This window comes from Meriones unguiculatus, chromosome 4, assembly GCF_030254825.1.
Source record: "Meriones unguiculatus strain TT.TT164.6M chromosome 4, Bangor_MerUng_6.1, whole genome shotgun sequence".
Classification (NCBI taxonomy): Eukaryota; Metazoa; Chordata; class Mammalia; order Rodentia; family Muridae; genus Meriones; species Meriones unguiculatus.
Genome location: NC_083352.1, coordinates 125,694,360 through 125,707,660, shown reverse-complemented (window position 1 = coordinate 125,707,660; position 13,301 = coordinate 125,694,360). Strand labels below are relative to the sequence as shown.

The 13,301-nt window shown below is 47.1% G+C and overlaps 1 protein-coding gene across 1 annotated transcript; it reads right to left on the bottom strand.

Annotated features, from left to right (window-relative positions):
* Positions 1-55: 55 nt before the first annotated feature.
* On the bottom strand, positions 56-13,275 carry Plagl2 (PLAG1 like zinc finger 2). Its single transcript, XM_021639714.2, has 3 exons — positions 13,139-13,275; positions 7,719-8,091; positions 56-5,027 (listed from the first exon to the last, which is right to left on the bottom strand). Exons 2-3 carry the CDS (start codon positions 7,976-7,978, stop codon positions 3,797-3,799), a joined length of 1,491 nt encoding a protein of 496 aa, XP_021495389.1. The 5' UTR covers positions 7,979-8,091; positions 13,139-13,275; the 3' UTR covers positions 56-3,796.
* Positions 13,276-13,301: the final 26 nt, after the last annotated feature.

The following is a 13,301-nucleotide window of genomic DNA, read 5'->3' as shown; positions in this document are numbered from 1 at the left end:
ACAATTCCTGACTCATTCCGACCTTTCCCAAATAAACAGGTACAAAACTGCAAAGCACATCATTCAGAAGTTTTTAATAAACAACTTCATTATAAAAACTTTTTTTGAAAATTAATTCTGTAAAACATTGAAAAATCTACTTTAACAAAGATATGCCCTGTGCATTTTCTAATGGCACTTATATTTTACAATTAAAAACCTTGTTTTATATAAAGCCAAAAATACTCCAAGAGGTTATTCACTGTGTTTACAAAGTGCTAGAAGGTTTTTGTCTTGTATTTTTCTTTCTTTCTTTAAATAATCTGGCATGAAGAAGAGTGGCTCCAGAGCTTCAGCCAACTGGGAGTGAGGGAGGGTGTGAAGTAGTGTTCGGGAATTCTATGCCAGACATGCAGAGGTGCGCATGGGAGAACTGGTGGAAGATGCCAGGCAACACCTGAAGCAAACTGATATGAACAACTCCACACAGTTCAAGACTATACAGTGAACACCCTTTCCACACCACAGACCCCACGCTCCAGTAGTGAAAGTCACAGCCACTTCCTTCTACAGCAGGTTCAGAGCTCCAGGAGAGGCCAGGGTGAGATCCCAGAGAAATCTGGACTTTTCTGGCCAACACCTGCCTAAGGCAAAGTTTCTTATTACATAAATATCCTTGTTAAAAAGCAAAATATTGATCCTGTATAATACAACCTGTTTTTTTTTTTTTTTTTTTTTTGTTTTTGTTTTTTTAAATCGCGGAGAGGGGATAGAGAAAACAGCTACCAAAAAGGGAAGGGGAAACTTAAAGGCTACTAAGGAAGGATTAGGAGATTTCAACTTAGGACAATATCTACGAGCAAAAAGCAATCACACCTGCTTCCCGGATTTGCATTAACAAAACACTATGTAAAGTTGGGGAGAGACGCACTGTGCCTTCCCTGCCTCCCACCTGTTTAAGATAGTGCTAGGATCCTCTGAGGCAACACCTGGGCATGCTAGTCCCTAGCCCCAGGACACTCCTCAACTCCAACAAGCTGCTGTGCAGGCTAAGAGGCTCTTGTGCCCCGTTCAGTCAGTTCATTGCTGACAGGCTCAAGGACGTGGCAAGGAAAGGGGACATCATTCTTTTCTGGTCCCTGATTGGTCTGTGCCACATGCCATGGCCCCCATCCTGGGCAGATACCCCTTTGGCTCTCTTGGCCTAAGGGGGACTTAACTGAGTTTGGGCACCAAGTACAGAATAAAATTCTTATCCTCTTAACAACTGTCCAAAAAGGCTCTTTTGGGTGGTAGGTTGGGGAAAGGTTTAAGAAACTGCAGGGTGGCTTGTGGTCCAAAAACTGAAGGCAAATCACCAGCAAAGTTCACAGTGACAGGAAAAGTTCTTAGAGTGAGGACACTAAGAAAGGTGGAGAAGCAGGAAGGATAGATGAGAAAAGACAGAGTGGACTGGAGGTGAGCAAGGCCCAGTTACAAGATCTACAATAGGTGCTCTGCTATCCTATGAGCACCAGGGGAGGGACAAGCTCAGGAGGACAGGTCTCCTCAAACAGCCCAGTACACTATATTCTGTGGCTGCAGACTACTGGCTTCTGAAACTGAGGCTAATAGGGAGGTGGCAGGCACAGGTAGAAAGGGATCTGGGTCTAGTGAAGACCAAACACATGGAGAATGGCAGCAGCGAGTCCCACTTGGATTCTCACATGCCATTTCCTGTAATACGAGTCCCAACAACATGCATAGCATGCAGGAGATGGTTGCGTACCAAGGTAGACGCTTTTAAAAATAAACCTTAATTAGTCCCTGGGACTCACTGAAACTAATCTTTAGAAGCAAATCACCTAGTCTGATTCCAATCCTGTCAGACATATTAATATCCAGTTGTTTTTTTAAAAAGGTATTCCAAGCTACCTTGCTTAAATCAAAACATGCTTATTCACTCCACATTGCTTCCAAACAAGGGCCAGGGAGCTAAATTTGAAGGCTTTCACCTCAAACAAGGAGTACTGGCCTGGGCTGAAGCAGGAGTCCAGGTCTTGGACCTGCACAGTTCCCAATGATAAACTGAAGTGAATCTAGACAGAAGGGAGGAGGCAGGGAAGAACTGGTGGGAGACTGAGGCAGTTCCTAGGTAGTCTGTCCTGAAACCCTAGTGCAGAAGCCAGCAAAAGGCACCACTAAGAGAAGTGCCCAGACTGCTGGCTACACCTGTAGGAGTTAACAGTAAAGAGGTAGAAGTGTGTTTCTGAATCAGAGAGGTGTCTCAAAAGGTTCCACAATGGTGGTCCCTGAGTCCTCCCTTCCATGCATGGGAAAAACCCATACAGAACCGAGATGAAATGGGTTAGGGATTTTTCAGCTGGTTCTGGGCAAGGGCTGTGCTGTCTGTGGCACAGAGCCCCAAGTCAGCAGAAGAACTAGTAACTTCTTGCAAGAAACATTGCTAGGTACTAGGGGCAACTGAAGGGTCCATGACAAGTGGAAGGTCCTCAATGAAGAGCAAAGAAGACAATGCACAGTGCCCAGAGTCCATGGGGCTGCAAAGCAGAGAAGGGAGAAAAGGGACACTGAATAAGAACATTTTGGTATGAGAAGCAACAATGATTTGATGGATTAGGACTATCTGCCTAATCCTAACTTTCTAGAAACTCTTCTTCCGACAGTTCTATTATGTCCTGGAAAAAGGCCAAGCAGGAGGGAAACAAACGAAGGGCTCATCCCCTCTCCTCTGCTATCCAGCCCAGAGCCCAGAACTTCTCCTTCCAAGACAAATATCAGCTCATGATGTCCAGGGTCGGTTTAGGGATTGAGGAAATGGTAGATACAGGATGCCTTTCATTTCTTCCCCTCTCCAGTTCAGGAGGATGAAGGTGTCATGATGTACTTGGAGAAAAACCAAATTGCAGACCTGTGAGCAAGCTGCTCCAATCTTCTTGCCTATCTCCTGTGGACACTGCCATGGAAGGCAGGAATAGAAGCAGTCATGGAAGATGGCAGAAACTGAAGCAGTCCAGTCAGTCTATTTCCCCACAGGGGAAAAATGTGACCTCAAGTGAAGAGAAGTCAGCAAGACCCGACTCCGCCTTGTAAACAGGGCTCCAGTTAACACCAGGTACCGAGTGGCTCAGGCTGGTGGCAACTGAAATGGACTGGTGGGAATGGATTCACGGTGTGTAAACAGTGTTCACTGCAATCACTCTAAGGCTAACAGTGTGGCAAGGGAGGTGAAATGGTGTGTCTGAGGCGAATGTGTAAACGGTACCGTTGCTGGACAACACTGACTGAAATGGAGCTGTTGTAGAGTGGGGATGGCTGAGAATAGAGGCCCTCTTTCCTGCCTGGTAGCTGGAAGCAGGTAATAGTCAAGAGACCTTTCATAGCAGGGACTCAACAACCAACTGCTGCAGGGTCTGCAGGTGGGGACCAGAAGGCGGGCTTCTTAGGCTATTTCTCTTGAGGTCATACAAGGTGAAACCTTCTGTCTCTAAGAGGCTTCCCCTTCTCCAGACTGAAGGTGGTTCTGACGCTTTGGAGAGGCAGAGGGCTAAACAAAGCTCCCAGTTCAGATCAAAAAGTAAAAGTAAAAATACCTGAAAGTCCTATGATAGATTGTTCATGGGGCTGGGTTCAAGGATCCCTCTAGATTGATCCTGGAGCCTGAACCCCCAAACCAAGTGCTCCATATAGACACTAGAATCTTCTTTTTGAACCCAGCTCTCAAAGCTCAGCTGCCTTCATGGGGGAGGTGGACGGGGTGGGTACTTAGGCTCCCTGGCAGAACCAAAAGACCGAGTTGGGGAGACCTCTGTTAGGGCTACTGGAATGCTTGGTGGAAACGAGGCAGGGTGGTAGTACTCAGGCCAGAGGTGAAGACAGGAGGCAAGGAGTGGAGAGGCCCAAAGTTCAGGGGTCCCCCAGCTGCAGGGGAATCTTGAGGCTGAGCTTGCAAAGTGGTGAGCAAAGGCTGTGCCTCAGCTTGGGAGTAGCCCATGACTAAGCCTCCGGTGGCCCCTGGCGGGTTACATGGGGGTAGGTTGAGTGGAAGGAAGCCCAGGAGGTGGGAGAAGTCCACATTAGCAGCGCAGAGGGCCTCAGAGAGGTTGGCGGGACTCTTGGTGAGCAGTGCTTCATCTAGGAGGGCTGCAGCTGCCGCCGGCTGAGGTGAGGCGGGCTGGGGTTCAGTTGACGAGAGAGACAGGCTTCCAGGAAGCTCTGTCAGAAAACTATCCACCTCCACTTTGGGCAGTTTGTCGGGCAAGTATGAGGTAGATCCAAGCTGGTATTTTGGAGGGAGCTGAGCTGAGGAAGAGATAGGAGAAGATTCCAGAGGGTAGCTCATACCCATGGGCAGTGTGTTGTGCACCAGGGAGTGTGGCACGCCTGCGCTGGGCATGGTAGGGATGTGGGCACCATACATACCCATGGGCAACATGCTAGGGAAGGCCTTGGCCCCCATTACGTCCCGAGAGGCCATACAGAGCACAGGGCTCAGTTCTTCCTTTACGCTGACTGTAGAACTGCAGCTGAGTAAGCCTAACATATCCACTGGCTCTGTCTTGATCTTGAGCAGTTCCTGCGAGTGGCTCTTCTTGACATGGCGTGTCAGGTGATCCTTTCGGCCAAACCTCTGGGCACAGTACTGGCACAGGAAGTCCTTACGACCCGTGTGCACTACGAGGTGCCGTCGAACATCCTTCCTCGTATAGAACCGCCGGTCACAGTGGTCACAGGGGTGCTTCTTCTCCTTGGCACCTCCTGCTACCCGGCGGGAGTGAGCCTTCAGGTGCTCCAACAGGGCCTGGGTACTCTCAAAGGTCTGCAGGCACACCTTGCAGCTGAGATCACCACTGCTGGCTGCATGCATGGCCAGGTGGCGACGGTAACCCAGCTTTGTATTATAATTCTTACCGCACTCAGAGCAGTGGAGGGCTTCCTTGTTGGGGTCGTGGGTCTGCAAGTGGTTCCGCAGATGGTCCTTTCGGTGAAACATCTTGTCACAGTACATACACTGGTGGGGTTTCTGAGCCGAGTGGGTGGCCATGTGCCTGCAGGTAGGGATTCAAGATCAGGAGAAAGCTGAAAGATGGAAGTTCAAAAGGGCTAACTAGACAACCAGACGCCTACTAACAGGAAACTACAGATTAAAACTTGAGTAAAGCAATGCAACAGAATACTGTATCAACTATATTCTACCACCATATCTTCAAAATCATGTATGTACTGCCATTCTTGGCAGCATTGATTTTAGTGGAAAAAAAAAGTTCACGAACAGTCTGATTTTACTAATAGGAAACTGGTTACAAAGAATGGTATTCTCTACATAAAAAAATATGCTTGCCTTTGTGTGCTTACAAATGAGAACCTGACAACACTGGGAACGTGGAGAGGGGGAAAGATTGGATAGCTTATTAATGGACTTCACGCGAAAAACTTTCATTGTAAGCCTTTTAATACCTTTTGAATTCTGAGTCATGTGAATGATTCCTCTTCAAAAATTTACATTTAATTTAATGATACAATAAAGGGAAAAGTGAAATATGAAGTATGTGTAAACTTCCTGATCTGGAACAAGTTCCCAAGATATACAAGGCCAAATCAAAAAAGAAAGTTCAACACAGCCTATCATATAATCCCCTCAGAAACCAAAAGAAGAGCACACATTTGAACATCTCAAGGAGTCTCAAGACATAAACACATGTTTGGGAGAGGAAACAGTAGTAATGAGTATGAGGACAATTCATTTTTTACCGCAGGCCCATTTGTATCATTTCAATTGCTTAGTTCCTCATTGTCCCTTAGTTCACATGCTCCTGTCTGGTTGGAAAGCAGCCAGAGTACTGGAACTGGATCCATAATTCCATATACATTCATAATCAACTCACCAAGACTTTTAAGGCCTGCCATTTGCCAAGCTGTGGGTGAGTTGTTATTAACATCGTTCTCCAGTTAAGGGCAGGAAGCACCAGGTAGCCCCACCCATCAGTCAGTCATAGCAGAGGCTGTATTTAAACACTGACCCTCTTCAGACAGTGCATCATAGCTGTGTCTAGTACTCCACAGCCTTCTCTATACAGAGAATCACCTTTATGTGTGTATTCATGTTTATGGGGGTTATTATCAACCTCTGGTGACACGCTGACAGAATGGCACGTGAGAGGCAGTGCTGAAGGGCTCCATCATCGGGTTAGTTCATTTTGCAGGTAGAAAAATAAGGCCCAAAGTTCATAAACTCACCAAAGATCACAAGTAAATTCTGTCAGGGCTCTTGCCTCTTGGACCAGAATTTTTCTGGCAGCCTCACACTGGTAGTACTCAGACCACCATTAAAAAAGCCCAAGAGTATATCCCTGAGTAGGGTCCCTTAGAGTCCCCTGAGATATAGAAGCACACAGAATCAGCACATTCCTAGATCTACACAACTGTCTTGAGAACAATCCTGGCTACCACACAAGGCCTGATGCCTATCTCGGTTCCTTCCTATCAACTGTTTTCCAGATGAGGAACTGGGGTTCTTTCTGTGGTCACCTCATTGTATTTATGTGTTTGCTGTCTGCAAACTATTAAGAAAGTTTACTCAAAGTTTATCCTGTGTGTAAAAAACAAACAAACAATAGTTGGCACCCCCATCCTTCTTGCTCACTATTCTGTCCCTAGCAATAAGCACCATGTCTGGTATATAGCAGGAGATTAATAAATAATAGACAGATGAATGGCTAAATGCACCAGATTAGTCTACCTCATTTGACCAGGGCAAGTTCATGGTTCCTTTACTGGAAAGGCAAGGGATCAAGTGAAAATAGGGGGCTCTCATCAGGTCCTTTCCCTAACAAAGCTGCTCTTATCTGCCTTAACAAGGGCTTTCACATTCTCTTTCACTTTAAGTAAGGGTTCTTAGGCTTACAAAAGCTAGGAAAGGAGCTGCCCCACAAAGCAGAGGGGACTCTACAGAGACAGAAGCAGCCATATGATTATCAGGCTGAGTCAGTAGAAGCAGCACTGCAAGAACAACAAACTGTGAGATTAGACCAGAGGACCTCCTTTTCTTTTGAACTTCTGGCTAAGAGTCTGATAATTTGCCTGACAGGAATGGAGAACGCAATACTCATTTGTTCGTGGTTGCTTTATACTATACTCATCAGATTCTAGTGTCTCAATAAAAATACCACCATTATTCGAGAGGATAAGACAGGAGCCATTTAGAATTCTAGACTAACTTAGGCTACACAAGAAACTCCTGTTTCAAAACAGATAGACAAACACTATTTTTGGTTTTTTTACTATTTAAAAAAAAATGTATTACCTTTATTTTGTGTGTACATACATATATGTGTCTAGGGCAACTTGCAGAAGTCAGCTCTTTCCTTCCACATTCGGATCACAGGGACTGACCTTAGCCTGTGAGGCTTGGCAGCATGTCCTACCTACTGAGCCAGCTCACTGGGCCCTGGGTGGTTTGTTTTGAAACACAGTCTCACTCTGTAACCCAAGCTTACTTTGAACTCACGTGATTCTTCTGCTTCAGCCTTGTAAGTGTTAGGATTATAGGCATGAGCCTCAATGCCCAGCTAAACACTATTATTTAGTGAGTGACTTCAAATGGTTAGAGTTCAGGGCATACTTACAGGACAACTTCACCTTTACGCTGTTAGTACCAATAAAGCCCCACACTCAGTGTAGTCTCTGGTTCTGACCTCTAGGAACCTAGGGACCAAAAGAAGTATGGGAATGTCACCTACCTATACAGCTTGTATTTGGAGGCAAAAGCCTTGCCACAGTGCAGCTGAGGGCAGCTATATGGTCTCTGCTCCGGATGGGGAAGGCTGTGAGGTCTTAGCTTCTCTCCATTTGAGAATGGTGTCCCGGAGATTTCACATTGGCACTTCACCTGACTCTCTGCCTCCCGGCCCCGCGGCCTGGGAACTAGTTTCCAGCCCACTTCCTCCTCCTGCTTTGCATCTTGAATCCAGGGAGGGACGCTGGTGAAAAATGTGGTCATGGCAAGGCTAATGGCAAAGGGCCATGTTATTCAGAAAGCCTCCCCATCAGTTCACATGGGCTCTCTGATCGGTCACAGCCTCCAACGCAGCCTTCAGAAAACAATCTCTTCACCTGAAATATCAGAGCACCTGGTGTTAGAAAGCCCTGTATCAAGAGAACACAGGCTCTGCTAGCAAACAGCTCCCAAGCCTACACCCAGCCCTCTCCTCCTACTTAAAAGTGGTATGACTTTCAAACAAGCAATTGCTTCCCTGACCTGCTTTCTTATTTACAAAACAAACACTACTTCCAAAAATCATAACGATATTTAGAGGTCAATGTAGCCAAGCATATAAAGCTTCCAGGGGTGCTTGGGGCTTACCAGTGTAACCGGGTTATTAGGAGTAACTTTAGGCTAGAAGAGACAAGGTAATCTGAGAAACTAAAGCTCAAAACACTATAAACTTTCTCTTCACTTTTACATCCTTTCCACAAAGCTCAGATAGCTTTACTCCTCCTCACCATACTTCCCTTCATCTGCATTCTACTATTCCCCTCACCAGAGGTGCTAAGGAACAATAAAATGTCCAAAAGGCAACAGAGCTCAAGAACCCTTTAATAGAAAATTCAGACCCAAGAGCCAGGGCCTGTGCCACATGTTTCTTAGGAGAGCACCGACATTAGGAGGTTCCTTCTGGAGAAGCAACAGTGGCTTCCCAGAATTTTCCCTAAACTAGTGCCAGTCCCACCCTGACATCCACTTTTCTGGATCTTTTGTTCTCCAGGCCCAGCTTTACCAAAGCCATGGGTTTTTGTTTTATTTTAAACCTCAAAAACCCAAAATGCCGAGTGGTTCATCCTATAGACTCAAAGAGTACACATGCACTTTGCTACTAGGGACAGATAACATTCTTAGATTTGAATTTAAGTCTTTTCCACCTGATTGTTCTCTGAGGGATCCTACTGCATTTCTTTCATTTCCATACACCCAACATCTACAGAAAGAATCTCAACTTCCTTTTAGATGAGTAAACTACTCCTTAAACTCAAGTTGATTCTCAGAGGCTTAACCTCTATCCAGAAGTTCTAGTTTAGACTGGGTTTATCACCCACCAGAGAAAGAAGCCAAAACTTGAAATCTGACCCTTCCTCCTATTGGCAAAAGTGGTGTTGTAAGGAGAGGAAAACAGAGCAACAGTTTGACACAACTCCTTCCTGACTCCAACTCAGAGACTATCCCAAAATTCAGTCCTGAGGCTTTTCCATGTGAAGAGAGCACTGATGGTGTATCTGGGGACTGGCTACAAGAATCTAGGGAGAGCTTCAACTGCACAAACTAGCTGTGGGCCATGGAATGCTTGCTCAGCTAATTAGCACCTGCTGCTTACAGTGACCATTCATCCAACAGACTGGCCATGAACGAGATGATAGTATCAGCGGGTTCATGCCCCAGCGAGCTTTGCTCATCATAACATGAGCTACATCCTGTTCAGGAACCATTCCTTTTGTTGAAGAAACATTGCAGTGTAATATGACAAACATTTCCCCATCACAAGTGGAGATTTCTAGAAAGATCTGCACAAATCACGTACTAGGAAAGACAAGAAATCACTGAAAACTAGACTCATTTAAGCCTCTGAGTCATCCTGGCATATCTGCCTGCTACTTATCACCTCAAAGGCCCCTGATGGCTGGCTTTCATTGTTCAAATTCCCCCATGCTGCACAAGGGCGGAATTACTTGTTTTAATACCGACAATTACTACGTATCCTGGAACTGAGTGGAGTGAGCTCCAAGTATGCATATGTAGTTTAGACAATTTCCCCTACCTTTAAAGTCAAATTCTGTTTCTACTCCATTTCTGAATCATGCAGCTCAGCCTCTGGAAGTTGGGAATGGCAGCAAAGGAAAGCAAGTCACATCACTCTGGCTGATGTGAGAGGGGAGCCTAGCTCTGGAAATTCCGCACAAACTCATAAAGAGAATGGTACATCCCCACCTCCCACACGTCCACCTCATCTGTTCTGTTGAACATGCACAAACAAGACACAGCAGTTTAGCACACTGCTACTGAAAGAGTGAGTAATGGGCTTCTAGGAAACATGCTGCTAGTGGCTAGGAAGAGCTTATAAGGATACACAGATAGAACCAAAAAGGGAAGGTGGAAACCATGTGCTCTCTTTGATCAGCATTAATGAGGTTATGACTTTAAAAGAGCCACCACCTTGATCCTACTCTCCTAGGCCTCTGAAAAGGCACAGCAAGGCCCTTACCTACAATCAGGAACCAGCAGGCTACTGGGCAGCCACAGTTGCTGGTATTACCTAGGAACATTTTGGGGATCTAGTCTCACTTTCTCTGTGTTCTTTGTCTGCATACTTCTTTGATCCAGAAAAATTCCTGGGTTTGACTCATACAATCAGACCTATTCCTTAAGACTTCTTGTCAAAACTGTGAAAGAATTTTGCTTCTCTTTCAAAGCTGTTCTTCTGGTCTCACACTTAACTGTAGCTATGGAGAAGCTGACAGAACCTGTTTCCATAAAACAAACACAATCCCTCCCAGTTACTGGTATACCTCAGTGTATTTTCAGCCCAAGAGTCTTCTGGCCTCTGATCTGAAGGGGGAGGCAGCACGTAAAGAACCTTGGACTTGCTATCAGAAGAGCCACCACTCACTAGCTGTGAAACCAGAGAGGAAACTTCAGTTTCCCCTCACTCCCCTCAATTTCTAAAGAGATTCATTCTCTTAGCCTGTAAATGTTCTCTAGATGAAGTAAAATGGTACCGTTGAGAGTGACAAAAAAACGTGAACACAAGTAACCAGGAGGGCCACACTGCTGCTGCCACTCTCCAACAGTGCTAAGTATAACCTCTTTCTCCCTCTTAGTGCTACTTCTCATGCCTCAAAGTCAGTTTCCTTCCCTTCCCAACATCTCAGCACTCAGCCTTCCTCTTTTCCCTCACTGCTAACCCTTAGTACAAGCAAGCCCTTTACGTTCCTCCAGCAAATCTCCTGGACCATTTGCCAGGACCGACACTTTATTACACCCTATTCTATTATTAAAGCTCCATACCCATAGAAAGAATGCTTGCTCAATACTCTTTGGAAGCTCCTGTCTGTTTTCTATAGTGCCATGATGTAGGCTGCCCTCTGATGAAACTATAGTTTTTATGGTGTTACATCATCTCTATAGAAACTGCGTTCTTTCTCCATTATTAGCCTGTTTCCTCATCTGTACAGCTAAAAATACTTACCTCACAGTCTGGTTGTAAGGATTATTTTAGTCAGGCATGCAAAAAGCTCAGCAATGAGTTTGGCCTGCTCTAAGAACCCAGCAAAAAAAAAAGCTATTATCTTGGCCTTTGTACTGAGTTGCATGTTCCCACCTTCTGCTGCCACAGTCCAGTTTTCCCAACTCTCCCCTTCAAACACTGTTAAACTAGCCGGCCCACTCTGCAGCAAGGAAAGGGTTAATCCCTGAGTGTTCTTAACTAAAGAGACCCACAGAGGATTAACAGCTCCACTTCAGTGACTACCCTAAAATAGCTTTCATCCCTCCTGCCCAAGAGCTACTTGGGGATCTGAAGAACTCAATTCAACACCTGCCTAGGAGGAAACACACCCAGAAAGGTTCTTGGAGGTGGAATCTTCCCTCAAAAGAACTTAAAATAGCAACCGGGAAATTATAAATAGTGTTAGAGGGGAAAACAAAACAGGCCTTGACCTGGGCTGCGGCTGGAAAACAGCAAGAAGGAAAGGAAAAACGGGATAGTTGCCCACTTCCCAAGGCCAGGGCACACACAACACCCCGCAATGGTGGGAGAATTAAATTACAGGGAGGCCTGCGAATCTCAATGACTTGCATCATTCCAAGAAACATCAAACAGGATTAACAGGGGTAGGATTTACTCTCGGGCTGCTAGTTCTTCTGTCAGTGTAGATGGGCCTCTCTCGAGTCCCTTTGATTCCCTATTTCCTCAGATTCCCGCTGCCTCCCACCCCTGGGGAGGTCTTGAGCAAATGGCTGCAACTCATCCAGCCTCATTTTCACCCACCTCCCACCCGCCTCAACTCAACTGCTTTTCCCCGGGAGGGGAGGGTGAGACCCAAGGCCAGACTTATCACAACCCCAGGCTGACAGGTGGAAAAACACACAAGCCAGGAGTCAGGGTATGCTTGCAGGTGAAAGCAGCAACTCCCCATAGCAGCCTTTTCCCTTCTGTCACGAAGTGGACCGCAGCATGGGCTAGAGGGGTAGGAAACCAGTCTGGCCCCTTAGGCCAGCTGCTGGCCCACCCCATTTGGCTGCGTGAAATGTTAAATTCTCCCTGCGATTGGAAGGTGGGAGTGGAGAATGAGGAAAAGAGACGGGAATTCAATAATAAATCTAGATAGGATCTTGGCGATGGGAAGAGCAGGCATGCACAGTAAAGAATTATGAGCACGTTATTTGGGTCTCTAAGAGACCACCACGAGAAGAGGTAGAGAGATTCTAAAGGTCGGAAGAGGGCTCCAGGGGACTGAAGACACAAGTTGAGTTCTCTGAATTTCAAGAAGGCCTAGAAATGGGACCCTCCCGAAGGAAAATGTCTAAAGTTTCCGCAGTATGGTCACTGAAGAGGAAACTAAAGGTAGGACTTTATTTGGGGTTCTTTAGACCGAAGTATTGGAGAGAAGCCTGAAAGCAGGTTTATGAAAGTCTGGAAAACGAAAGAGCGAAGAGATGACTATTTGGAGCAGGAAAGGGAAGGTTATGTGGGTCGGGGTAGGCGTGTCCGAGGGTGGGAGCAGGTGCAGCTTATCTATAGCCCCCAGACCGCGATCCCGAAGGTCAGCAGCGTGTTATCTGGGTCTCCAGGGAGTCTGTGGGGTCGAGAGTGGGGAACCCTCTGGCTGAGTCTCCAGGAATAGGAATGGAGGGAGCCTGGAGGGAGCCTGAAAGGCTTGTTCCGGTCCCCTGGGTACAAGTCTGAGGTCCAGGAAACATTTTCGTCACCACCGGGCCTATCCAGGGCCCGGCTGGCGCAGAGGGGGGCCCCAGTCAGGGGTGTGGGCAACCGCGCTGGGCGGCCCGAGGTGAGGGGCGCCGCCGCTCCGAGTGGCGGGCGTGTGGGCGCAGCGCGACGGCCTCCCGCCCCGCTCCCTACCATCCCCCAGGACCCTCGCCGGCACTCACCGCGCTCGGGACCCCGCGCTGCGGGCCGGGCCGCGCTCGGGCTCCGCCAGGCCCGCTCAGGCCCCGGTAGTGGCGGCGGTCGGGCCATTGTGCGGTGCATTGTGGGAGCCGCGCGAGCGGGCGCTCGGGTCGTGGAGGGGGCGGTGCCGCGGGCTCTCTATGG